Source organism: Populus alba, chromosome 10 (assembly GCF_005239225.2).
Source record: "Populus alba chromosome 10, ASM523922v2, whole genome shotgun sequence".
Lineage (NCBI taxonomy): Eukaryota > Viridiplantae > Streptophyta > Magnoliopsida > Malpighiales > Salicaceae > Populus > Populus alba.
This window is the reverse complement of record NC_133293.1, coordinates 18,181,931-18,204,704: the sequence shown is the minus strand read 5'-3', so window position 1 is coordinate 18,204,704 and position 22,774 is coordinate 18,181,931. Positions and strand designations below refer to the sequence as shown.

The window sequence follows — 22,774 nt, the reverse complement described above, 5'->3', positions numbered from 1 at the left end:
AAATTTAAAGACAATTTAAATAAGTATTAAAAATATAATTTGAGTCAAAACAAATATTTAAGATGAACTTTATTTAATAAACACCGAGACAACAACATATTGAATTAACTCAGGTCAACTCAGGTTTACCTGTCAATTTGCATACCAAGTCATGAGATCATGATAATCATATAAAAAAAAATCAAAATAATATTATGAAAATCATTTTCCAATAAACTCATTAATGTTAAAAGATGAAACTAGAAAAAAATCAATTAAAAAAATACAAAAAAAAAATAACTCGAGTTAACTCAGGTTAATATTTTTAAACTCATGACCTGAATCATGAAATCAAGATAACCCAATAAAAACTAAATTAAAATAAATTATAAAACTCAATTTTCAATCAACCAAGTATTGAAAGATAAATTAAAAAAAAAAACACAAAAAAATAACTCGAGTTGATTAGGGTTAACACACCAAACCTGTGACTTAGGTTATGAGATAAAAATAACCTTATAAAAAGCAGATCAAAACAAATCATGAAACTTAATTTTAAATTAATCTAATATTGAAAGATAAAATTAAAAAAAAAATTAAATATAAAAGAAAAACTTAAACTCATGGTCGAGGTCATGAGTATGAGATAATTTCATAAAAAATTAATTAAAAAATTATAAATTATAATCCCTAACAAACCTAATATTAAAGTATGAATTTGAAATTAAAAAAAAATAACATAGACTAAAAAAAATACTATTTAAATGAATAATGTTATATAAAAAGAATTGCAATGAAAAAAATACTCGATATGATAAAGTGTGTGGGTGCTTTTCTTTTTCACATTCTAATACTAATAGTATATAAAAAAAAATCCATAAAGGAGAAGTATAATAGCATCAAGGTTATCCTTTTGTCCAAAAAAAAAAAAAAAAAACCCTATAATTGCAGCACCAAAAATCATAATTAGAAAAAGAAAAAAAAAACGAGTATCCAAAATCTTTCAATTTACAACGAAAAAGTTTTATTTTCATAAGCTAGACACCCTTGGAGATCATACTAGAGCTCTAATTTTGCCCAAAAAAAAGCCGAAATCTTTTATCATCTTCCCTGTATATAATTATTAAGAGGAACTGCTGTCACTGGTCCAAATGCCACACTCCAATACCGGACTGCCACTTTCCATGTCTCCTTCTCGCATCAACAATCAGGCAAAAATATCTGAAATTTGTTTTGATAATTTGATTCCTCACTTATGATTATCTCTTGCTCAACCAGCCGCCTTTGTGCAATCTACTCTTACTATAAATACATACATAAACTTTCCCTTTCCTTTTCTTCTCTTCAAGGAAATTTAGAAAGAAAATAATTTTCCCGCTTTTTCTCTCTTGCAGATTCCTTGGCTTCTTTCTTACTCTCTTGCTTACTCGGTCGACTTGATCATCATTTTCTTACCTTTACTTATTCGATAATCGTTCACTTAGATTCTTCCTTTTTGGTCTCAACGTTTCTTTCACTTTAATTATGTGCTAATAATAGCAATACGTGTGGTATGAAATCAATCTTTTGAGATTCACTTCTTCAAAATTTCTGTCAACTTCTCTGTTTCAAATTCAATTTTCCATCGGGGCTTTTGCTTTTCTCTCTAGGGGCCAATACCTGGGTAAAAGATTTAAGTTTTTTTCGTCTTTTCAGGATTCTCTTCGATTCTTGAAAGATGGGTCTTTTTTAGATTCTTCAGTGTATGCTGTTAAGGAAAGCAGATTCCTGATTCCCTCTATATGATTCTTTGTAAATGCTTTCTAGACTTGCTTAAAACCCTTAATCTTCCATATACTATCTGTTTCCTTCTTCTTCTCTTCCCTGCTGTTTATTTCTTGATTTCAATCATTTTCACTTTTCAATTCAATATGAAACTGTAAGCAATCGCTGCATATTAAGTGCTGATAGGTATGGAAACTCTGAATCCATCTTCATACATGTCGAATTCGAATTGGTTTACCCAAACCACAGAGTGGACTAGAGAGGAGAACAAGGAGTTTGAGATAGCTTTGGCGATATTTGATGAGCATGAGCCTGATAGGTGGCTAAAGGTGGCAGCTATGATACCCGGAAAGACAGTTTATGATGTGATCAAGCAATACAAGGAGCTGGAAGACGATGTTAGTGATATAGAAGCAGGGAGGGTTCCGGTTCCGGGTTACCTTAGCTCGTCTTTCACTTTCCAGTTGGTTGGCAATAGCAATTTTGATGCGTATAGGAAGAGGTCTTTGACTGCCAAGAGTGCTGATCAGCAGAGAAAGAAAGGCGTGCCATGGACAGAAGATGAGCACAGGTGAATCCCCTTCCATTTTTTGTTATGACTTCCCTCTTGTAAGATTTCTTATGTAAAACAGTAGATTTTGAAGTGACAAGGCATCTAGTCATTAGTTTACAACAAAAATAAATCATTAATTAAACACAGTGAAATGATTTGTAAGGGATTCAGTAGAGTTGTTATTTCATTGATCATGCACTTTTCAATTCAACTGGTTAATTTATCAGCAGAAATGGGTTTTCAGATGATGGAACATTTTCTCTCAAGCCATGGTTCAAATTCGTTACTTGTTATTTACAGGATTGGAACTTTTATATTTTAAATCCATTTCTCTTGTCATTGTAAATTTTTGGAAATAGGCCTAAGATTATCTAGCTGAGAGATTAGAAGTTGGAAATGTCAAGATTGGAACTCTTTTTATAGTTGTCAGGGGCTGCTTTTCTTCTTATTCTTTTTTCTGTTTTGCAATGAAGGTGACAGAAACAATTTCCTTACGAGTTGTGTTTATTTCTCCTTGAACTTGTTCTTGCTTTTGATGATGATCAATAGGCGGTTCCTTATGGGGCTTCTAAAGCATGGAAAAGGGGACTGGAGGAACATCTCTCGCAATTTTGTAGTTTCAAAGACTCCAACTCAAGTGGCGAGCCATGCACAGAAGTACTTCATACGGCAGCAGCTTTCCGGAGTGAAGGATAAGAGAAGACCTAGCATCCATGACATTACAACTGTCAATCTCGCAGATGCTACTACTCCGTCAGATGGTGACGAGCCCTCCTCGCTAGATCAATCTGATTTGCTTTCATCGCAGCAAAAGCCAGCAGGGATGCAGAAAGTGTTGATTGACTGGGACGAAGCAAAGGATGGATCGATTATGGTCTTTGATTCAACTCATGAAGACTTGTTTAAGTCATCTCCATATGAGATACCTTCGAACGGTCTAAAATTTCAGGGGCAAAATCTGTGTGTCGGTGCTCATCACGGGGCTCGTATCAACCCCCATAACATGGTTTTTAAATTGCCACCCCCAAGATTTCAAATTCAATATTAGGGCACCTTTCTTTGTTGTATAGGCGGATGGAAAAGCGAATTTGGTTTAGGTTCAATCGAATCTGGATGGCAGTGCTTCCTTCTGCCCTAGTCATGTGTGTGATCGGTTTAATCAGTGACTGTTCCAGTACATTTTCTTTAATTTCTTGCTTTGTTTCTTTTCCTTTTTCTTCCCTGAACAGTTGTGGTAATTTGTTCTTGAACATAAAAGAAAAATGGACTCTATATAATGCCTGAAATCCCAACTTCTAGCTGGTGAAAATGAAAGGCAGGGCTCAAGAAGGGAAAGCTAGATTCAGGGGGCTTTCTTCTAGCAATGGAAACCTTCTTCCCAAGTCTCCCCTTCAGTGCAGACTAAATCTCGATGATTGTAAAATCCGTACTTGGATTTATGTTGGCGATGTGCTGAACTCAAGATCAGCAGTATAGTAATCTATCAATTAGGTACAAAATTTTGTCGTGCTTTCAAAGGGTGATGTGAAAGCACTTTATGCATTGCAATTTTTTGTAACTATGACATACGATCCGCCATGTCACTCGGTGATTTGGCGAAGCTATAGCTGACTCACTAGGCACTCTTTTTTGGAATTCCGCGGTGTCTGATTGCATGCTTTATTTTCTTTATTTATTTATTTATTTATTTCTCGTCGCAAAAGAACCTTTGAGCAATTCTTAGCTTTATGCGATCCAATATGGCCAAGTTGACCTAAGCTTGATCACCATGATCACTTTAGTCGCAGCTGAGTTTGCATTCCACTTAGCTGAGCATCACATGCTTCAATCTATCGTAGAATATGGAACGATCCACGCAAGAATGCCGATCTACAGTTTTTACATTTTGTTTAAGCATCTTTTATTCAACCTATATATATATATATATATATATAGATGCTTTTTCTATGATATTTGTCTTTCCGCCAACCCAATTGCCGATGGTGGCAGCACTGTTTCATCAGCATACTTCTTCTTTTACTGCAGTGGTTGGTTGACAGCATCTACTTGCTGACTTAAAGTGTGTTTGACATTGCGGTAGCTGTTGTGGTTGTTTAATTTATAAAAAGTATTTTTAATTGAGGTTGGTTTGAAAAAAATAAGTGTTTGGGTTAAAAAACTGTGGTTGAAATTGAGGTTGAATAAAAAGTAATTTAATGTGTTTGGTTAAGAATGTTTTTGAAATATATATATTAATATTAATGGTTTTTAATTTAAATGTTGTAGATTTAACTATTGCTATTACTTCATGAAATAAATAATATTTTATATAAAAAAATTAGATAAAATATTATCAGGAATAAAATTGATTTGATATTACATAGCAAGTGAATTTAATTCACTCTACACTAGTTTTTTGAGAAAAAAAAATATTGTTTACGACAATGCGAGTAAATTTAATTCACTCTAAACTAGTTTTTTTTTATATATAAAAATATATATACAAAAAATAAAAAAATAAAAACAAAAAAAAACAAAACTGTTCACACGAACAGTGCAAGTGAATTGCACTGTTCACGTGAACAGTGCGAACAGTGCAAGTGAATTGCACTGTGCACGCAAATGTTAAATTTCAAAAAACAGCTAGGAACTGCTGCGTGAAATTCGCTTGCAGAACATGAATTTATATGGTACCCTACCGAAATTAAATTGCGTTTCTAACTTAACCAAACGTTATGTTTGATGTGTTGCTTCAAACGCAGAAAGCAACCACGCAAATAAACGAACTCTTAGCAGGATAATTTGAAGTGTGTGTTTGTATGAGAGGTGAAGTTTGAGTTTGGATGTGAAACCCATTAAAAAAAACTATAAAAAATAATAAAAAAAATAATTTTATAGTTAAGTTTTATGCATAATTAAATTATATTTAACCACAACCTTAATTATATAAACTAAAACAAACACTCGTGTGCTCTTCTTGCCGATTCAATTAAGCGCGTGAGAGAATTTGAAAGTACATGTAATAAAGCAAACACTTAAATTATTTCGAAAGCTAAATCATTAGCCTCACTGAGTCAATTCATCAACCTAAATTAGTTGAGCTAATCCAAGCTCAAGCTCTATTTATTTATTTACAAAATAAGCTTTAAAGTTAGTTCAGATGGCTTCTTAGCCACTAATAAATTATCTGAAACTTAAAAAATATCAACTGAATTCATTTGCTCTATATTCGAAGAATAAACTAATAAATTATTTTTATCCCAGGACAATACACAATCAACATCATGGAGTTAATTTATGGAGAAATTTCCCCCTCCCCCTCCCCCTCTTAAAAAATATATATATTTGTCTATTTGACATAATAGATCATGGTAAATTACATGTCAAGGTATTGTGAAATTATAAAAATTTAAATTATCTAAATTATACCCTTTCTATTTTAATTATTTTGATAGTTTGATTATAATATTAATAGACTGGTTTGAGCTAGGGCTCAGGAAAAGATTGAGAGCCTATGTTTTCTTTTACCGTGTGTTGGATGGATGCAGGGACGAACTCATGACAGAAATGGGAGTAAAGTGTTGGTTTTAATACAAAAACAAGTAAGAGGTTCAAATTAGGTCAAATCAAAAGTGAAGGGATGGATATAGACTTTAAATATAAGCCTTTGGATTTAAGTAAGCCTTGTCAGAATCATACCCCCCCACCTTTATTTCCCCAGTAACGCGTGGTTTGCACCGTCTCCTCAGGTTGAATTCTTATTGGCTTGCCACGTCTTGCTGTCAGCAGTATTTATAAACATGTTGTCCTTTTTTATATATAAAAAAAAAAGACAGAGGCTGTGTAGGCATAGTGCCTTTTTGCGATTCTTTATTTAACTTGACAACGCGTGAAAGAATAGTGAGTGGGTCTAGCTAGATTTTGTGCACAGTTTTAACCGGGTTTCTGTGGGAATACAGAATCTAGCATTATAATAAGGCTGGTTGGACGTTAACCTGTTCCTCGACTCTTTAGGGGTAAGATATTGGTTTTTCCTGATATTCTTCAGGAATTCCTCTTCCAGAATCAGGAGCTGTGATCTCTAAAACTTTGCTGTCCTCAGCGTTTCTCCGGAGAACATCTCTTTCAATGATCCAGTTATATATATATTGCTGAATTGGCTTTTTATATACGAGGAGCTTGTTTCTTTTAATCTTTAAAATGCAAAAAATTATCCTGGATTGAGCCAGGAAGATGGGTCGTATATATGATGATTAAGGGCCTGTTCTGACGTGCCTGTCCTCCTGATTACGAACAAAGAAGATGCGATGTTCCTGTAACAGCAGCTGGCTGTGTAGAAGTCGAACTCTTTATGTAACATACAAAGAAAAAGGAAACAGTATTATGGAATGGATAATGGTAGCGGTCTGATATGGAAAAGAGTTCAGATCATTGATCTTTTTCATATCATTGCAGCTCCACCTCCCTCCCCCCAGCTTCTTACTGGGTCCTTCAGAAAAGGTTACTGCTTGATAAACATTATCCCACAAAGCTTGTCTAATCCAAGGTTATATAATATTCTGTCACTGTGCTTGTTTTGTATATGTTGCCATTGTGGGTTCTGCTACCATTGTGCTGCTGAAACAATCATTAGAGAAGCCTAGTGCAAGCCCACCTGTGTATGTTTATCGATTTCTTAATTAACCACATCATGGGTATTAAAAGCTCCAAAGCAACACGAGCAGTACGGTCATTTCTATTAACCTTTCTCAGTAAATGACAAAGCAATCAACTTTCATAATAATCTTCTCTGCAAGTTGCATAAGAAAGCACTCTAGCCCCTCAATTCTATCTTCAACAGGGTTAAAAATAAAAACCGTAAGGCAAAAACCATTTATAAAAGCTAATAAATTGTTAATATGGTTTTTTTGAATGATATAGATATGATTTTTTTATAAAATAATTTACTTTTATTTTAATATATTTAATATTAATATTTTTAAGTAAAGCTATATACTGGGAAACATTTAATTGATGAAAGAAAGAATTTTTAAATTATAAATTTTAATGTTTTATGTAGAAATGGATTTTCTTTGACAGGAAATCATTTTGTCTCTTCATCTAACTCTTCCATTTAAATTACAAAATCAGAATAGAGAAAAGCCGAAATTTTTTTTGTTGTTTTGTTTTTTATTCTTCGTTTAGATCCCCAAGTCACCTTTCCTTTTTTTTTTTAATAAAGATAGAAACAATTTTAATAATTTGTCGGTCACTCTTTCTTCGAATAAATTTTGAAATAGCTACGCATAGGTCATGTTTGTATTCAGTTTGTCGTGACATGCATCTAGCAAAAGGCATGGTTTAGGTTCCACCACAATATTGGCCTGAAATATTTTAATGGTGATTCTCTCTAAAAACCTTGGTCTAAGATCTTCCAAACGGGATAAACAAGGGTAAAGATAATGTTACTGGTCAGTACAAGCTGTAAACACAGAGGGCAATATTTTTTTTTCCTCTCCGGTTGAGCTCATATCGTGGAGTTGGTCATTTGATGGGATCAGCACAAGAGATAAAATAAATGGAAGTATGGTATGAAGACTGAAGTGACCCGACAAGTTTTGTTGGTGTTGATCAATTCTGACTTCATCTCCATGAAAGTCACCCACTAGTGTAACTTCAACTTTCCATGGAAAAGGAAAGTCCAATGATGATATGCCGTTACTTTAGTTATAGTAACTCATTTCACTAGTTATAGCAACACTTGTAGTTTCACACATGACTTGTCTTGGATCTCTTCTAAAACCAATCTTCTTCGTGATTGACAAAGGTTTCCAACAGTTGCTCCTTGAATGTCAACACTTGTCACTTCGTCTTCTTCGTTAATTTTTCGCCTTTATTTTTCCTGCAATATTAACCGCACAATGATCTCTTTGATTATGAGCAGTCCCTTTCTCCTAACTACAGTTCGGCCTTGCCTTGGACCAGAGTCCACAGTGCTCGAGTCCAATAATGATCTTTCGGTGTTTCTGGAACTCATTGAACTTTCTAGTTAAAATACCAGCACATGGCTTCTCATTATTTTTCCAGATAGCACACACGGTTCCATCATTAAATCTTCCAAAATATCACATTCGAAAGGGCCAAGACAGAACATAAAGGTAAAGGTATTGTGACGGGGCTTATGAAAAATCTCACACCTATCAAACAAGTCATTTGTTTAGTTTAAAGAACTTTTCAGTGCTTAAGTTAGCATTGTAATGGAAGATAAGATTTTTAAAAATTGTAGTGTACGTGTGTTTATGCGAAGACGTCGGGAAAAAGATGATTAAATGTTGAAGGAGAAGAGAAGTGGGCTAGGAAGTTTGAATTTTTTACGTATGGTTCATAGACATTAATATAGGCACGAGTCACACCAATTTGAATGGAAACATGGGGGAGAAAACACTGCAATACTTATTTCAGAGACCGTCGTTTGGGATAATAATTATTAATAGCTTGTAATCTACTGTTGAGTATAAATGATGATGTCACAAGGATCATTCACCTGAACATATCATAACACTGTTTTATAAACTCAGTTACAACCTAAGAACATGTGAGATGCTCGATGTCAATTATATGGAGAGTAGGTGGAATAGTTCAGGTATTATTCAGGATGAATGATAGGCGTTAAGGCGTGTTTGTCAATTTAGGCTTGAGCTTTCCCAAAAATCATGGTTAGTTTTATACATAGCGTTTTATCTTTTTTGTTTTTCTGATAATAATAAATGTTTGAGCTAGTGATTAATTTTTTAAAAATTGAAAATTAACAATCATATAAATCTTTAACTAATACTTAAACTAATAAATTTTAAAAACAAATTCTACCCAATTAAGCTATATACTCATGTTATACAGCGTGTGTGAAAGCTCTAAGCACTGTCTAAAAACAAATCGTTAGGTTAACTAGGGTTTTTAGAGAAATGGGCCGTCCTTCTCATATCCAAAAAGAAGCCACTTAATATGAACAGTGCCAGAAAAAAGGTGATTTGTACTTGGATCCTGGATGATCAGAAAAGCTTGTCGACCTATTAGGATTCTGAACTTGTATCTATCATGAACATTGGCTTGTGTTCAGTGAGATGGGCCAGCTGATCTGGGGTATAAATCCCGAGCCCATCATATTGAAAATGAGAAGAGGGTTCACTGATTGATTGGGAGAGATTGGAGAAGCATCTCCCCTAAAACCACGATGGATGGACAGATAGATAATCTTACTACATCCTATAATCTTATTTGTCATAAAAGGATCCAAATCCTAATGGAGGAGCTTTTGTTACTCCGAAATTATTCGTTTCGGCCCATCATGTCTCATATTTTTGCCCAAAAGGAACATTGCCAAATTGGCCCAGCAATTTCCCCCAAAACACAAAAACAAAAACACCCTCCAAGTCTCCAACCATAAGCCTTGGTTCTAGTTACTACAACCTTTTAAGTTTGAATTAACTCCATAGTAATTAGCAAAGTGGACCGCTACAGCCCTTTATTACCATTTTGCCCTTCACCGCTCCATAGTAATTACACACTTGAGCCGGGTGGGTTAGATCTTGATCCCCAAGATTTAATGATTGTGTGATTAGATCCCAAATCAACCAAAAATAAACTCGCCCTTTATTACCATTTTGCCCTTCGAGCTTTAAAATATGAAAGATGTCACATGTTGCGTTAGTGAATCTAAAAATTATCCACATGAAGCTCATGAATGCATGTATAATTTCGTTGTTCATCTTTTCATAGACATTAAAAAAATTAATTAATCTGACGAAAAAAAAAAAAGATAAGCCCAATGGATAAAACAACAAGAACCAAATTCTTAGATCAAAATATAAAGATTTAAAAATCTTTTTTAACAAAAGAAAGCAAAAGGAGTGGAAAACTCGAAATCTGCAATTAGAGAAACCAGGAAATCTTTTGATGGTTTCATTAGGAGGAAAATAGTAGCAGATTGAGAGAAAAATAATCTTATTACTATAGTGAGAATAAAGATCGTTATCCTTAATAATTTTATATTTAAAAATGAATTTCTCAAATAAGATGAAATGGATCATTTGTCCACTCATTGATCACTTGGATAAAAACCACAGCAGACAAGGCAAGATGGGTGGCTATTATAACTTGATTCAATATTTTTAGGGTATTTTGTGTATATATTTATTTTATACGAACAACAAATTTATATAGGTTGATACCCTTAAAGAAAGAAAGAAGGTTGGAAAGGTTATCAATTAAAAAAAACAGCTTGGAATTTCACGGCGAAAGTGTAGGGAATTCCGATCGGTGATGTACTGATAATTGCTCATCGGAGGGCAAGCACACTGACACAATATTTAACGTGGTTCGGCAAATTGCCTACATCCACGGGAGAAGTCATTTGATTATATAGGGAAAGAACAAGATTTACAACAATAGAGTAGGAGGAATCATCCCCTCTTTGGCAACTCTCAACCTCACTCTATTTCTCTCTTCTCAGTGCTGCAATGGCAGCTGCCCACTCTCTCCTACATTTCTCACATCTTTCTTTCTCTCAACTCTCTCATTTTGCTCTCTACACTTAGTGCCTATTTATAGCAGGAATGGTGGCTTCTCTTCTTCATTTTCCAGCAGCTGCATATGGGAGTAGGTGGTTGCCATCTTCTTCAACAAAGGCTGCTGATTAGAGTCAATGTTAGGCACATTAAATGGCAACACACTTAACAATCACCCCCTTTGACATTTATATGGCCAATTGTCCTCTTGCTTCTTCAGCACAATCTTGCATCCTGCAGCTCTTCCAAGCTTACCATTCCGAGAGCGTCCGTGACCAAGTTTACAGGTACTCGCCAAACCTTTCAATCATCAGAGTCAACCAAGCACCCCTTTGCTCACTCCAAAGGATCACTTCAACCAGATGGTTTGTTACATCTCATCTGAAGAGTGTTTAACACTTATCTCTGGAACAACATTCCCCTTCAAGCATATCAACCATGCTTGGCTCGGAATGATTTATCAAGCCTTACATTAAGGCTTACAACATCCCTTCAAACTGATATTCCCAAGTGCGACAGTCATTGAGTATTTTAATGTGATCACGAGCTCCCCACTCTTCCAAGAGTCTACTCATCCAGGAGTTGCGTCTGCCCTCTGTTTCACCTTAGGAACCACGCCTTACTTCTCCATGAGTCTCTCACTCTTAGTCTCAAGAGTTCGGGTAGTTATCCACCTTTACTTATGGGGGCAGCCCATTACAGGTTGATCCATATCAATCTTCATACTCTGAGTATTACAATGTCATCTCCGAGCTCACCACCTTGACAAGAGTCAACTTGTTTCTGGAACCTGTGCATGCCCTCTGCTCATTCATAGCAGTCGCGTCTTAATGCTCCACAAGTCACCCACTTATTGTTCAAGGCAAATGTCTTCTAGCTCATTGATCTTTAGCATGAGGGCAATATCCATGAAAGTCAATCTTGCATTTGTCTTCATACTCATCATAGCCACTTCATTGGCTATACATTTGTCCACTCATATCTAGCCATCACATCGGCTCTGGGGCGTTCTGAATTGGGGCTCATATTGCGGCCCTCACACCTTCTCCTGAGGTGTCTCCGCTCGTCGTCATGCAACAGTCTAAATTTGGGCTCCTATCATGGCCATCACACCTTCTTCTGAGGTGTCTCCGCTCGTCGTCATGCGGCGGTTTGAATTTGGGCTCACATAGTGGCCCACACCTTCCTCTGAGGTGTCTTCGCCCGTTGTCATGCGGCGGTCTGAAATGGGGCTCCTATCACGGCCCTCACACCTTCTATCCGAGGTGTTTCTGCTCGTCATCATGCGGCAGTCTGAAATGGACACATATCATGGTCCTCACACCTTCTATCTGAGGTGTCTCCACCTGTCGTCATGAGATGGCCTGATCTTGGACTCATATCATGGTCCTCACACCTTCCGTCTGAGGTGTCTCCGCCTGTCATCATGAGACGACCTGAACATGGACTCATATCAAGGTCCTCACACCTCTTGTCTGAGGTGTCTCCGCCTGTCGTCATGAGACGGCCTAATCTTGGACTCATATCATGGTCCTCACACCTTTTGTCTGAGGTGTCTCCGTCTGTCGTCATGAGACGGTCTGAATATGGACTCATATCATGGTCCTCGCACCTTCTGTCTGAGGTGTCTCCATCTGTCGTCATGAGACGGTCTGAATATGGACTCATAACATGGTCCTCACACCTTCCGTCTGAGGTGTCTTTGTCTGTCGTCATGAGACGGTCTGAATATGGACTCATATCATGGTCCTCACACCTTCTGTCTGAGGTGTCTTCGTCTGTCGTCATGAGACGGTCTGAATATGGACTCATAACATGGTCCTCACACCTTCCGTCTGAGGTGTCTCCGCTCGTCGTGGAGCGGTCTCATCCTCCTTCATCTGGGATGACTCTAGTGGCTCCAAGATTCTCTACCACCATGTGGACTTGGGAGAGATCACTACCACTGATCACATAGAAAGAGAGAGTTGCGGTGCACTCTACGCAATCTTCCATCTCATTTTCTATGTTTGGAGCTTCTATGCCTTTTTGTTTGATAGCTCCACCCACACCAACTCTCTTTGGTGTCTTCGCCTTTCATCACAGGCGGTCGCCTTTTGTCACAGGCGTTTGCACCCCCTCAATTAGGTGCCTTTGCAACAACTCATCTTTTCATCCTTGCATGCATTGGAAAGGTCCTCACTTGTTGCCTTTATCAAGAGCACAAGAGACTTCCTGTTGTACAACTTTTTCTCATAGTCTCTACTCTGAGCTTCATCTGGGAACTCTTCTTCTCCTTGCACCTATTGTCTCATAACAGTACCTCGTTGGATCCTCCGGGTACTTCTGCACAATCTCCGTGTGCTCTCGTGCAATTTCAGTTCTCCAGATTTCTCTCTATTCTTTGCTTTTATGTTTGACAGCAGCTCATCCCGTCACAACATCTGTCCAAGTCAAAATAGGGTGTCAATCTTTATCCCCTTGCTGTATTTCTCTTCCATTATCAGGGTCTTAATCAATTCTCCCTTCAAGAAATCACAGTCACCAAATCTAACTTCTTTGGAGAAATCACCACTCCATCAGATCCTTGATCATACGGAACCCAATTGTTCCCCTTGTGCCGTCATCCTGCTAGTCTTCAACAGTTTCATAACAAACTGTCACATATACAAAAATAGTACTGTGTGGATGATCCTTCAACTAAGCAAGTTCCCAGGAAAGATTTGGAGGGGTCACACTGGTCCCGCTTAAAACCCAATCTCCTAGACAGAACTTCTTAGAACGTATATATCCACCGTACTGCCTTTTTGTATATACAACCATTTGCTAGCTTTGTTGCGGCTTTCCTTTACAAGTGATCTGGGGTATCCTAGTTTTATACCTGATTTCTCAACATCTGGCGAGACTACCAGTGCTTAGATTCGTCAAGATTGGTCTTCATCAGTTTTCACTCTCCACCTCTAATTGTCCACATAACCAGGTGTCCAGAGTGTCCCAATTTTGCCTTCCATCAAGGCAATTAAATTTTCCCACTTAATAGTTCAGCACACATAATTGGGCAAATGTGTGTACCTTCTTCTTCTTCATCTCCATTGACCACAATGATGACCTTCAGATGCCTCCTAATCGGGCAATCTCTCTTTAATAATTCATCACCGCCATTTTGGTCTCAAATCTCAACGATCGGACCATACCATTGCATCCGGAATGATCAAATTAGCTGGAAACATGTCTTGAATCGTCCAAATCGCACATCCGACGACTACGATTTGATCAAAACAATTCTGGCCTAATTAACGGCTCAGATTCAATCTTAGATCCGGTTGCACGTAGGATCAGCTACACTGGATCCTATCCCTCGGCTCACGGCTCGGCTCAGCTCCAACTCAACTCGGTTCGACGTGGCTCGGCTCGCAGCTGATGACGTGGCAGGTGGGTCCCTCATATGCTGACATGGATGTTGACTATTCAATCGCTTGCTGACTGTGTATGTTGATGTCATTCTTTGCATGGCACTGTTCATGATACCGTCACTGTTCATGTCTACTGTTCACATGGGTCGGGTCAACTCATCTGGGTGAAGAAGACGCGTGGGGCGCGTCTGCGCGCGTGGCCCGCCACCTCACCGGAGAGTGATGGAGAGTGCGGCCATGTCCGACGTCCGATTTTGACACCGTTTTCACCAGTGGCTTTGTCTCGACCTCCTCTACACAGTGGTATGGTCAAAACATAATTTTGACAACTTTCATTTTTGAGCAAAAAATCAAACACCACTTAAACCATTAGCTCTGATACCAATTGTAGGGAATTCCAATCGGTGATGTACTGATAATTGCTCATCGGAGGGCAAGCACACTGACACAATATTTAACGTGGTTCGGGAAATCGCCTACATCCACGGGAGAAGTCATTTGATTATATAGGGAAAGAACAAGATTTACAACAATAGAGTAGGAGGAATCATCCCCTCTTTGGCAACTCTCAACCTCACTCTATTTCTCTCTTCTCAGTGCTGCAATGGCAGCTGCCCACTCTCTCCTACATTTCTCACATCTTTCTTTCTCTCAACTCTCTCATTTTGCTCTCTACACTTAGTGCCTATTTATAGCAGGAATGGTGGCTTCTCTTCTTCATTTTCCAGCAGCTGCACATGGGAGTAGGTGGCTGCCATCTTCTTCAACAAAGGTTGCTGATTAAAGTCAATGTTAGGCACATTAAATGGCAACACACCTAACAGAAAGAACTAGATAAAGCTAAGCAAGAAAATAATTATAAAGAGTTATTGACGAGAGAGCACTTGTATGAAAAAGTCTTGAAAGTTTAATTATAAACACGCGGCATCATCTTCAACGACACAGAGAAATTTAATTAGACCCGAGGGAAATTATTGGTTTTATGATAATTAATTTCTAGGTTTGATTTTTGGATTACATTGAGAAACTGAGAGATTTACGGACTCATCTGTGTTATGGTATCTAGTCCAAGAACGAAAGTGAAATTACCGGATAAAAAGCATAATAATATTTTAACGGTTGCTAGTCGGAAGAGGGTGTTATTGTGTCACGGCAGATGCGTGGCACGAGGAAATATATAAATAGACTTCCGATGGGTGTTGGCACGGTGAAAGAGACTTAGAGAGCGGAGATTCCCCTCCGTCGTGCAAGGAAATCCTTAAGCCTTAGGGGTAGAAAACAAAACACCTAATCAGATCAATAACGATAAATTTGTTTAAGCACATCGCACAGCATAAAAGCACAAGTTGTATGACAAGAAGCCTTGGCTAGTCAATCAGCTACCGCATTGGCAGACCTCCAGATTTGATAACTTTGTATATATCCATGGTGTAGACTCAACGGCCTGTCCCGCTTTCCGGCTATTGCTAACCTCACGGCTTCCCTTGACGCCAAAGCTTACTCAACAACCAAAAAAACCAAAGGCCAAAGTTTCACCTTGGAGAACACTATATTCATATTGCATCTGCATTTCAATAGACGAGTCTCTCATCTCTGAAGATAGCCCCGATACCAGCATTTGTCATGCGATTTTTGCAGGCTGCATCCGTGTTGATCTTCAGGGTTGGAGACACAAGGGCTGTCCAGACAGCTGGACTATTTTGGAATAACGGTCGTTAAATCATGTTTTAATTGAATGTTTTTTGTAAAATTTTTTATAAATATTTAATGTTTAAAAGATTAGATTTAAAATCCAAGAAAAAAAATGTGACACATAAAAGAGAAATAGAAAAAGAAAAAGAAAAAAAATTGAAAGAATAGGTCGCTGAGGCATACCGAGGATTCCTTTTTGATACAATTATTATTGTTGATAAGATTTTAACCAACTATATATTGAAAGACTATCAAACAATGTTGTAATTAACCCTAAATTAACTTGAACGAAACCCTTAATCAATTATAATTTTTTTTGATGATCTTTTAATATATGGTTATAATTGTCTTATCAAGAATAATAATATTAAGTGTGATGAAAACAAAGTCACGATATGTTGCTGGTGACTTTTTTGTTTTTTCTTCTCTCTTCCTCATTCATACCACATCAACTTCTCAATCATGTTATTAAATCTTAAATTACATCTTGTTGTAATTGAATCTTTATATTAATTTTGAGTTAAATAACTGTTATTTTCTCAAAAAATTTATTAATCTGTGTTAGAAGCCCTAAAATTTGTTGAAGGTGTGACCTGCTGTTTCCCGGAGACGTATCTAGCTCCGCTCCCTGCCACTCGCTATAGATTCCGACTCTTCTGGAAAGAGAAGACAACTGTTCGTTTTGGATTAATTTGAGTTCATTCTGTCACACAGGCGTCTAGCTTCCGTATTTGCCAGTGTATCATTGCTGTCTGAGATACCCCATCTCAAGCCACCAATCTTTGAAGCTGCCAAAATTTGTGGAGTACACATCCCAAAGCACCAGCTAACCATGTTGCCCGTGCATGGTCACGAACGAACAGCAAATGCCCACTCATTCTTCTTTTATACAACACACCTGACAAACCTGTGTGGGTGTGGTGATTCTTTTACAGGGATTAGCTCAAGGAGAGCATTTCTCAAAGCACGCCAAGCAGAAATTTGAAACAATAATACAAGTGAAAATCTCCGTGTATTTGTCAACAGAAAACATCCCAAAATTCTACCCGGTAACAGCAATATTTCCAACATTGAAGCAGGTGAAATACAAAGTCACCAAAAGGTAAAACCTTGAGCTAATTGCCCCAGGCGGCAGAAAAAAGACGAGTGGAAGTGCTAAATTACAGATGGGAAAGCAACTTATTACAGGACAAGGGTCCGGATAAAATAGAAATTTAAAATTAAACTCGAACACTCTTTACCCAAATGGCAAACGGAAGGATAAATCTATGAACAGCACGTGGCAGTAAAATGACAAGGAGATCGACTTCATATACAGCTCTACGCAGAACCTACCCTCGCTGGATCCAGTGGTATCACAGTATCTGGAAAGTCTGTTCTTGGTCCAGCAAGGGAGTAATATGCAAGTATGTGGGCTGGATTCTCAGACACAATATTTTCTCCTGCGTTATTAACCGTCGCGACCCTTCTAGAAGGAATCAATTCAATGTTCCAAAATGGGCGAACCATTGTTAAAAGATCACGATGACCATTAGGGGTTTCTCTATAACCTTGCACCCACAAGTACCTCAGAGAAGTCAGTTGCAAGGCAGCTCTAGCCAGTGCACGCTCGGTGAAGCAACATGCCCTCATTTCAAGTTTTTGCAGACTAGGACAGCCCATAGAAAATGCCAAAAGCCCCTCATCAGATTCCCCAACGCTACCCAGAATCATCCATCTCACATGTCTGCTGTACTGTCCAATATATCCAAGACCTACATCAGTCAAACCCCCTGATCGGAGATACAGACCGAACCTTTGGAGCTTTTCACAGCCCCTCAATAGAGCTCGGACTCCATTGTCAAGTGGCAGATCTGTAATCCTATCTTCTTGCTCAAGTAAGACCAGGCGAAAATCATTGAGGTTCTTTGAGTATGCACCCACATGTTCCAGAGCTGCATTGCTAATATCAGAAACATAAACAGCTATGTACTCAAGTTCTAGGCAGCCCTGAGCTAAGGCGATTAGTCCTCTTTGTGATACCCGGCCATCCACATCCTCCATTTCCTGCTCATCAGCACCACGCTCTATTCTAAGCCTCTTTAGTCGCTTACAACTCCGGGCAAGAGCTTCCAGCCCTCTATCTCCAATAACATTTCTTGTCTGCCAATTTAAAACGCAAGGTTAAGTGTATAAACTTAAAATACATGCACAAATCCCAAATAAAGTTCAGCATGGAACAGAGTATACGAATCCCCTTTTTTCAGTAATAAATCTAGTATATTCTCATCATTCAAAAGAACTTCAAATCTCTTTCTTGCACAATTAACACAGGATTCCTTCAAACCAAAGAGAAGTTCAAAATTATGCAAGAAGCACAAAGGGAAAATTCTGGCATTAGATGTTCTTCAGGAAAAAAAAAATCCACATTAAAAATGTCAATAAGAAAATATAGAATCGAGTTAAGATCTACTTTATGTTACAGATAACATGACATGTCAAGTTAGCTTCTTTCAACCTACAATTTTATCATGGGCAATTATGATATAATATTGCTAAACAAATCAAAATTCCTTAAGTTATTTTCTCCTCGTACTTATGAATTGAAGAGTGGTAGTTTGATTAGACTAAGATAAGGTGGTCATGTTATTTCTAGAATGCGACCAGCCTAATCCACACATTTATTTGATGAATAAATAAGAAACAACAGATTCTGGAGGATCAAGAATACAAACAACAGGAAACAGAAGGCTAATTGAGAAAGCTGTTTTCTAAGGGACAAAGCCATTGCAGAAAGGGGATGGTAAAATGAAGACACGATTCCAGACAAATTATGAATGAAGACAGCAATTAAAGGTAACAAAGAGTTGAAACACATCTATGACTGTACCTCAAGAACTTCTAGGTTGGGGCACCTTTGGACTAAAACACAATGATCTTCCGTGCCAAGCAACACATAGAGGAGATCCAACTTTTTGAGCAGGGATGCAAAAGGGAACACTATTGACATTACATTCTTCTCCATATAGCTGAGACCCAGACGGCATAATTTTGGAGGGAATACGACAGCAGAGTACTTCCCTGGTTGATCTGGCTCATTGAAGGAACCTCCACAAAATTCTTCTATAGCAGATGCAGCACGAAAGAAACCAACAAGTTCCAAGATTTCACAGTCACTAATCTTCACAGATACTAATGAACGACAGTTCTTGGCAAGAAGCTCAAGATCTTCCAATCTGACTTTGGTAAGATCCGTCATGTAAAAATTTAGGGTCTCAAGAACTGTATTGTTTGTAGCGAGCTCATGGAGCCAGTCACCATCTTTCTCATAAGCTATTGCACTCTCTTCCAAAAATAATGTTCTCAATTGCCTGAAGAAACACGTGATAACAATAAATTAAATGCATCATAATCGATATGTTAAGATCCCTGAACCCAAAGGCAATGGAAAAGGGAGGGGGAGGCGGGTTGGAATTATGATTAATAATGCCTCAAATAACAAGAATACAAGCAGAGTATGCTCCTGGAGGACTTAAAGCATTAGTGTCACTAGAACAGGATCCAGACCATGTAGGAAACATTAAAAGATCCTCCAGCTCTTACTCCATTGCTCTGGTATTTTATTTTATTTTTATCACGAAATGTAGGCAATAGCCACAGCCAACCCCATAGTATTACAACTTGTACAAATCAGAAAGTCCATTATAAACAATTGACTTGTTGATTCTACTTCGTTGACAATCCTGAGAAAACAAAGCCATGCAAGTTGGAATAGGGGCATGAGGATATTGAATCTGGAACAAACTCACTCTGGCCAATGTTATATGGATTGCAGTTATCAGGTAAACATTCAACGTGTTCAAAAACAAAACTACCCAGATAGTCATGTTTACAAGCATGATGAATTTCGTTATATAAACCTTCAATTCTCCACATCACGCAAATAACCAATTCATATAAGCATTTTATAAATTTCCTTAAAATCACGCATTCATGGTTTGTTAAACAGAGCATAGCTGTTCAATGTTCCAACCAAACCAAAGGGCAAAAAAACCACAACTCTTGAAAAACAGTCACAGCTTGTTCATTAACAGTAACATTAAATATAATTGCAGTATTAGGCGCACATAAAATCTTAATACCATCAATAATTAATGAACCCGATACTGAAAAGGCCCAAAATAGAATTACCTGCAAGAGCGACCGATGTGCGAAAGGCCATCAGTGGAAAACCCAGAGCACTTGTCAAGCTTCAAAACCTGCAAAACTTTCCCTCTAGAACTAGCAAGCAGCTCTAGATCCGAATCTTTAACAATCATCCTCCTAAAATGAAGCGATTTCAAGCAATTAAAACTCTCCGCTATTTCATTAACCCATGGAGTCACAAACCCTCCCCAATCGTCCGGTATCAGATTAAAAAACATAGCAGCCCGTGGCTTCCCTTTCATCTTTAATGATTCGAGGTGCTTAAAACGACGTTGTAATCGATCTGGACTTGTACTGTAACATAAAGCTATTGTCACGTGCTTTCGTGTTAGCGCATCTAGCTCGTACCATCTCCGGCAAACTAACGAAACGGCGTCACGGTCCCGCGGGTCGTGTATGTATGGCATCACGCACTCTAGTACGACGTCGGACATCCCTCCTCCAACCCCGCCTCCGCTACAATTCAAGTTATTCATTTTTCTGTTCTGAATTTCTTCCATTGAAATTAAAAAAAGAAGAAGAAGAAAGAAGAAAAAAACAGAACGCCAAAAAGATAGGAGACTTGATTTGTTAAAGGGAATTCGTAATTTACAGATTTTAAGCTTATACTATATAAAATAAACTGAGTAATCAAAAATGGTATTAAGAAAACAAATCTGAAGTTACTATAGAGTACCGCATAGATTTGAGAATTTTCTATTAAAACTCATTGATTAACACTTTTACTATCCGATCTAAAACCAAAAAAAAATAATTCAAATCCTGCAATTTTGAACTCAAGAAAGAAGAACTAAGCATGACTGAAACCTTACATAAAAATCAAAACCGCTGAGCTCACTTAACTTTAAAAAAAAAAAAAAACAGAGAGACATGGAGGACAAAGTTACTAAAATCGATCGGCGGTGATATTAGCGGGATGCAGAGCAAAGTAGCTGGTGATTTAAGCGATTTTGGGACGGGAATCGAGCCAATCGGATCATGACAGTTGCGTCAGATCGATAGAGCACCGAGACTGATGGTAAGTGAGTGAGGTGGAGTTAGAGGTAGCAAGAGCAAAGAAAAGGGGAACGAAAGCTAAAAAGGAGAAAAAGAGATCGAGGAAAGAATAGACGGTGGTGATCGACAGAGAGAGGAAATCACACGGCGACAGTTGAGACGGTTTTTTAATGGAAAAACTGAAATCTGTGCGTTTATAGATCAGATACAGCTTATTAAGGGGCTCTGTGCTTCTATGTCTATTGGTATTGATTATTAGGATTGTACGCCTCTCGAAAAAACAAACAAAAGGAGAAAGGGTGCGCATGCATGCGTGTAATAGAGTGAAAGGGATGGATGGATGGATGGAGGGATGGATGGAAAAGATTAAAGAGGAGAAGACAAAACAAATACTGCTGCAGTGGTGTTATAAGCAATCAGATAGTCTTTTTATTTTAGTTTTTCAAATTAATTTTTTATATATATTTTTAAATTATTTTGATATATTGATGATAGAATTGATTTTTAAAAATTAAAAAAAAATATTATTTTAATATATTTTAGAATAAAAAATATTTTAAAAAAATAATTATAACTATATTTTCAGAGAGGTTTAAATATCAAAAAATGAAAAAAACATGGTGGCAGTGATTAGGGAAAGAATGGTGATTATTATTTAATTTACTCCATTGAGAAACTATGGAAAGAGGAAGGCGAAGACATAGTGGTAGTAATTTTTTTTTTGATAGATTATTAAAATTATCCCGTGTATTTTGAACGGTAGAGCATTTATATAACAAATTCCTATTTATTAAAGGTTGCATCCTCGCTTCACACGAGATTAACCAATTATACCCTTATAAATATAAATCATACTCAATTAGAATCCTTAAATTGATAGTTAGATGGTGATCCAAGGGTTAATTTAATTCCATCTTCAGTAGTGACTTTTTTTATTTTAGATTTTTCTTTGAAGTTTATGGGTTCTTTTATCTTATTTTGGTTAAAATAAAAATTGAGGATGACCTTGTTCATGATTTTTGGCGATAGCTAGTGATTTTAGCAAGGTTGGTCTTGGAATTGTGAGCAGTGGCTGTGGAGGTGTTAAGTTAGACTTGTGAAGACTATGGGTTATGGTGGTGATCATGGTTGTTGAAATATATATATGTGCGCGCGCGCGCGCGTGAGAGAGAAAGAATATAATATAAACTTGAATTGTAGAATTATAAGTAAAATATAATTTATGTTTTCTATTTAGTGTTCAGTTGATGGACACACACAGACATTACAATGAAATTAAGCAATCATATACTGTCAAACTTTAGCAAATATTATTCTATATCATTTTATTGTTTTTTATTCGAAGAAATCTCGCCTCTTGAAAAGTGCACTTTACAAGCCTAAATGAGCAAGTAAAACCTCGATTGTTCGAGGCTCTTACAAGAGATGCATGTCCTGACTCGAACTCGAGACCTGCTATTTAAATTTTAAGCCCTTTACCATTACGCTACACCAATTGGGGACTATTTTATATCATTGCTATTAGGGGCGGGACCAAGGGAGGCAGGCAGGGCCTTGAGTCCCTGCAAAATATTTTATTTTATTTTTAATATTTAAATATAAAATAATATGATATTTTTATTTTACATAAATAAAGTTTTTAATAATATATCTTGTTATATTAATTTTCATTTTTTCTATCAAATACTACT

At 37.2% G+C, this 22,774-nt stretch overlaps 2 protein-coding genes across 2 annotated transcripts; one reads left to right on the top strand and one right to left on the bottom strand.

Annotated features, from left to right (window-relative positions):
- The first annotated feature begins 1,128 nt into the window (after positions 1-1,128).
- Positions 1,129-3,485, top strand: LOC118059628 (transcription factor DIVARICATA). Its single transcript, XM_035072535.2, has 2 exons — positions 1,129-2,314; positions 2,846-3,485. The coding sequence occupies exons 1-2, from the start codon at positions 1,932-1,934 to the stop codon at positions 3,342-3,344; spliced, it is 882 nt and encodes a 293-aa protein (XP_034928426.1). The 5' UTR covers positions 1,129-1,931; the 3' UTR covers positions 3,345-3,485.
- Positions 3,486-16,895: 13,410 nt separating this feature from the next.
- Positions 16,896-21,323, bottom strand: LOC118059627 (coronatine-insensitive protein 1). The gene is made up of 3 exons (XM_035072534.2): positions 20,073-21,323; positions 18,772-19,252; positions 16,896-18,044 (listed from the first exon to the last, which is right to left on the bottom strand). The coding sequence occupies exons 1-3, from the start codon at positions 20,585-20,587 to the stop codon at positions 17,223-17,225; spliced, it is 1,818 nt and encodes a 605-aa protein (XP_034928425.1). The 5' UTR covers positions 20,588-21,323; the 3' UTR covers positions 16,896-17,222.
- Between the last annotated feature and the right edge of the window lie 1,451 nt (positions 21,324-22,774).

Excerpts from the sequence above, each read along its gene's own strand:
- LOC118059628 (XM_035072535.2), top strand. The coding sequence starts at position 1,932 with ATGGAAACTCTGAATCCATCTTCATACATGTCGAATTCGAATTGGTTT. Across the intron at positions 2,315-2,845 it reads TGGACAGAAGATGAGCACAG|GCGGTTCCTTATGGGGCTTC; the intron begins GTGAATCCCCTT and ends GATGATCAATAG.
- LOC118059627 (XM_035072534.2), bottom strand. The coding sequence starts at position 20,587 with ATGGAAGAAATTCAGAACAGAAAAATGAATAACTTGAATTGTAGCGGA. Across the intron at positions 19,253-20,072 it reads CACATCGGTCGCTCTTGCAG|GCAATTGAGAACATTATTTT; the intron begins GTAATTCTATTT and ends GTGTTTCTTCAG. Across the intron at positions 18,045-18,771 it reads CCAACCTAGAAGTTCTTGAG|ACAAGAAATGTTATTGGAGA; the intron begins GTACAGTCATAG and ends TTAAATTGGCAG.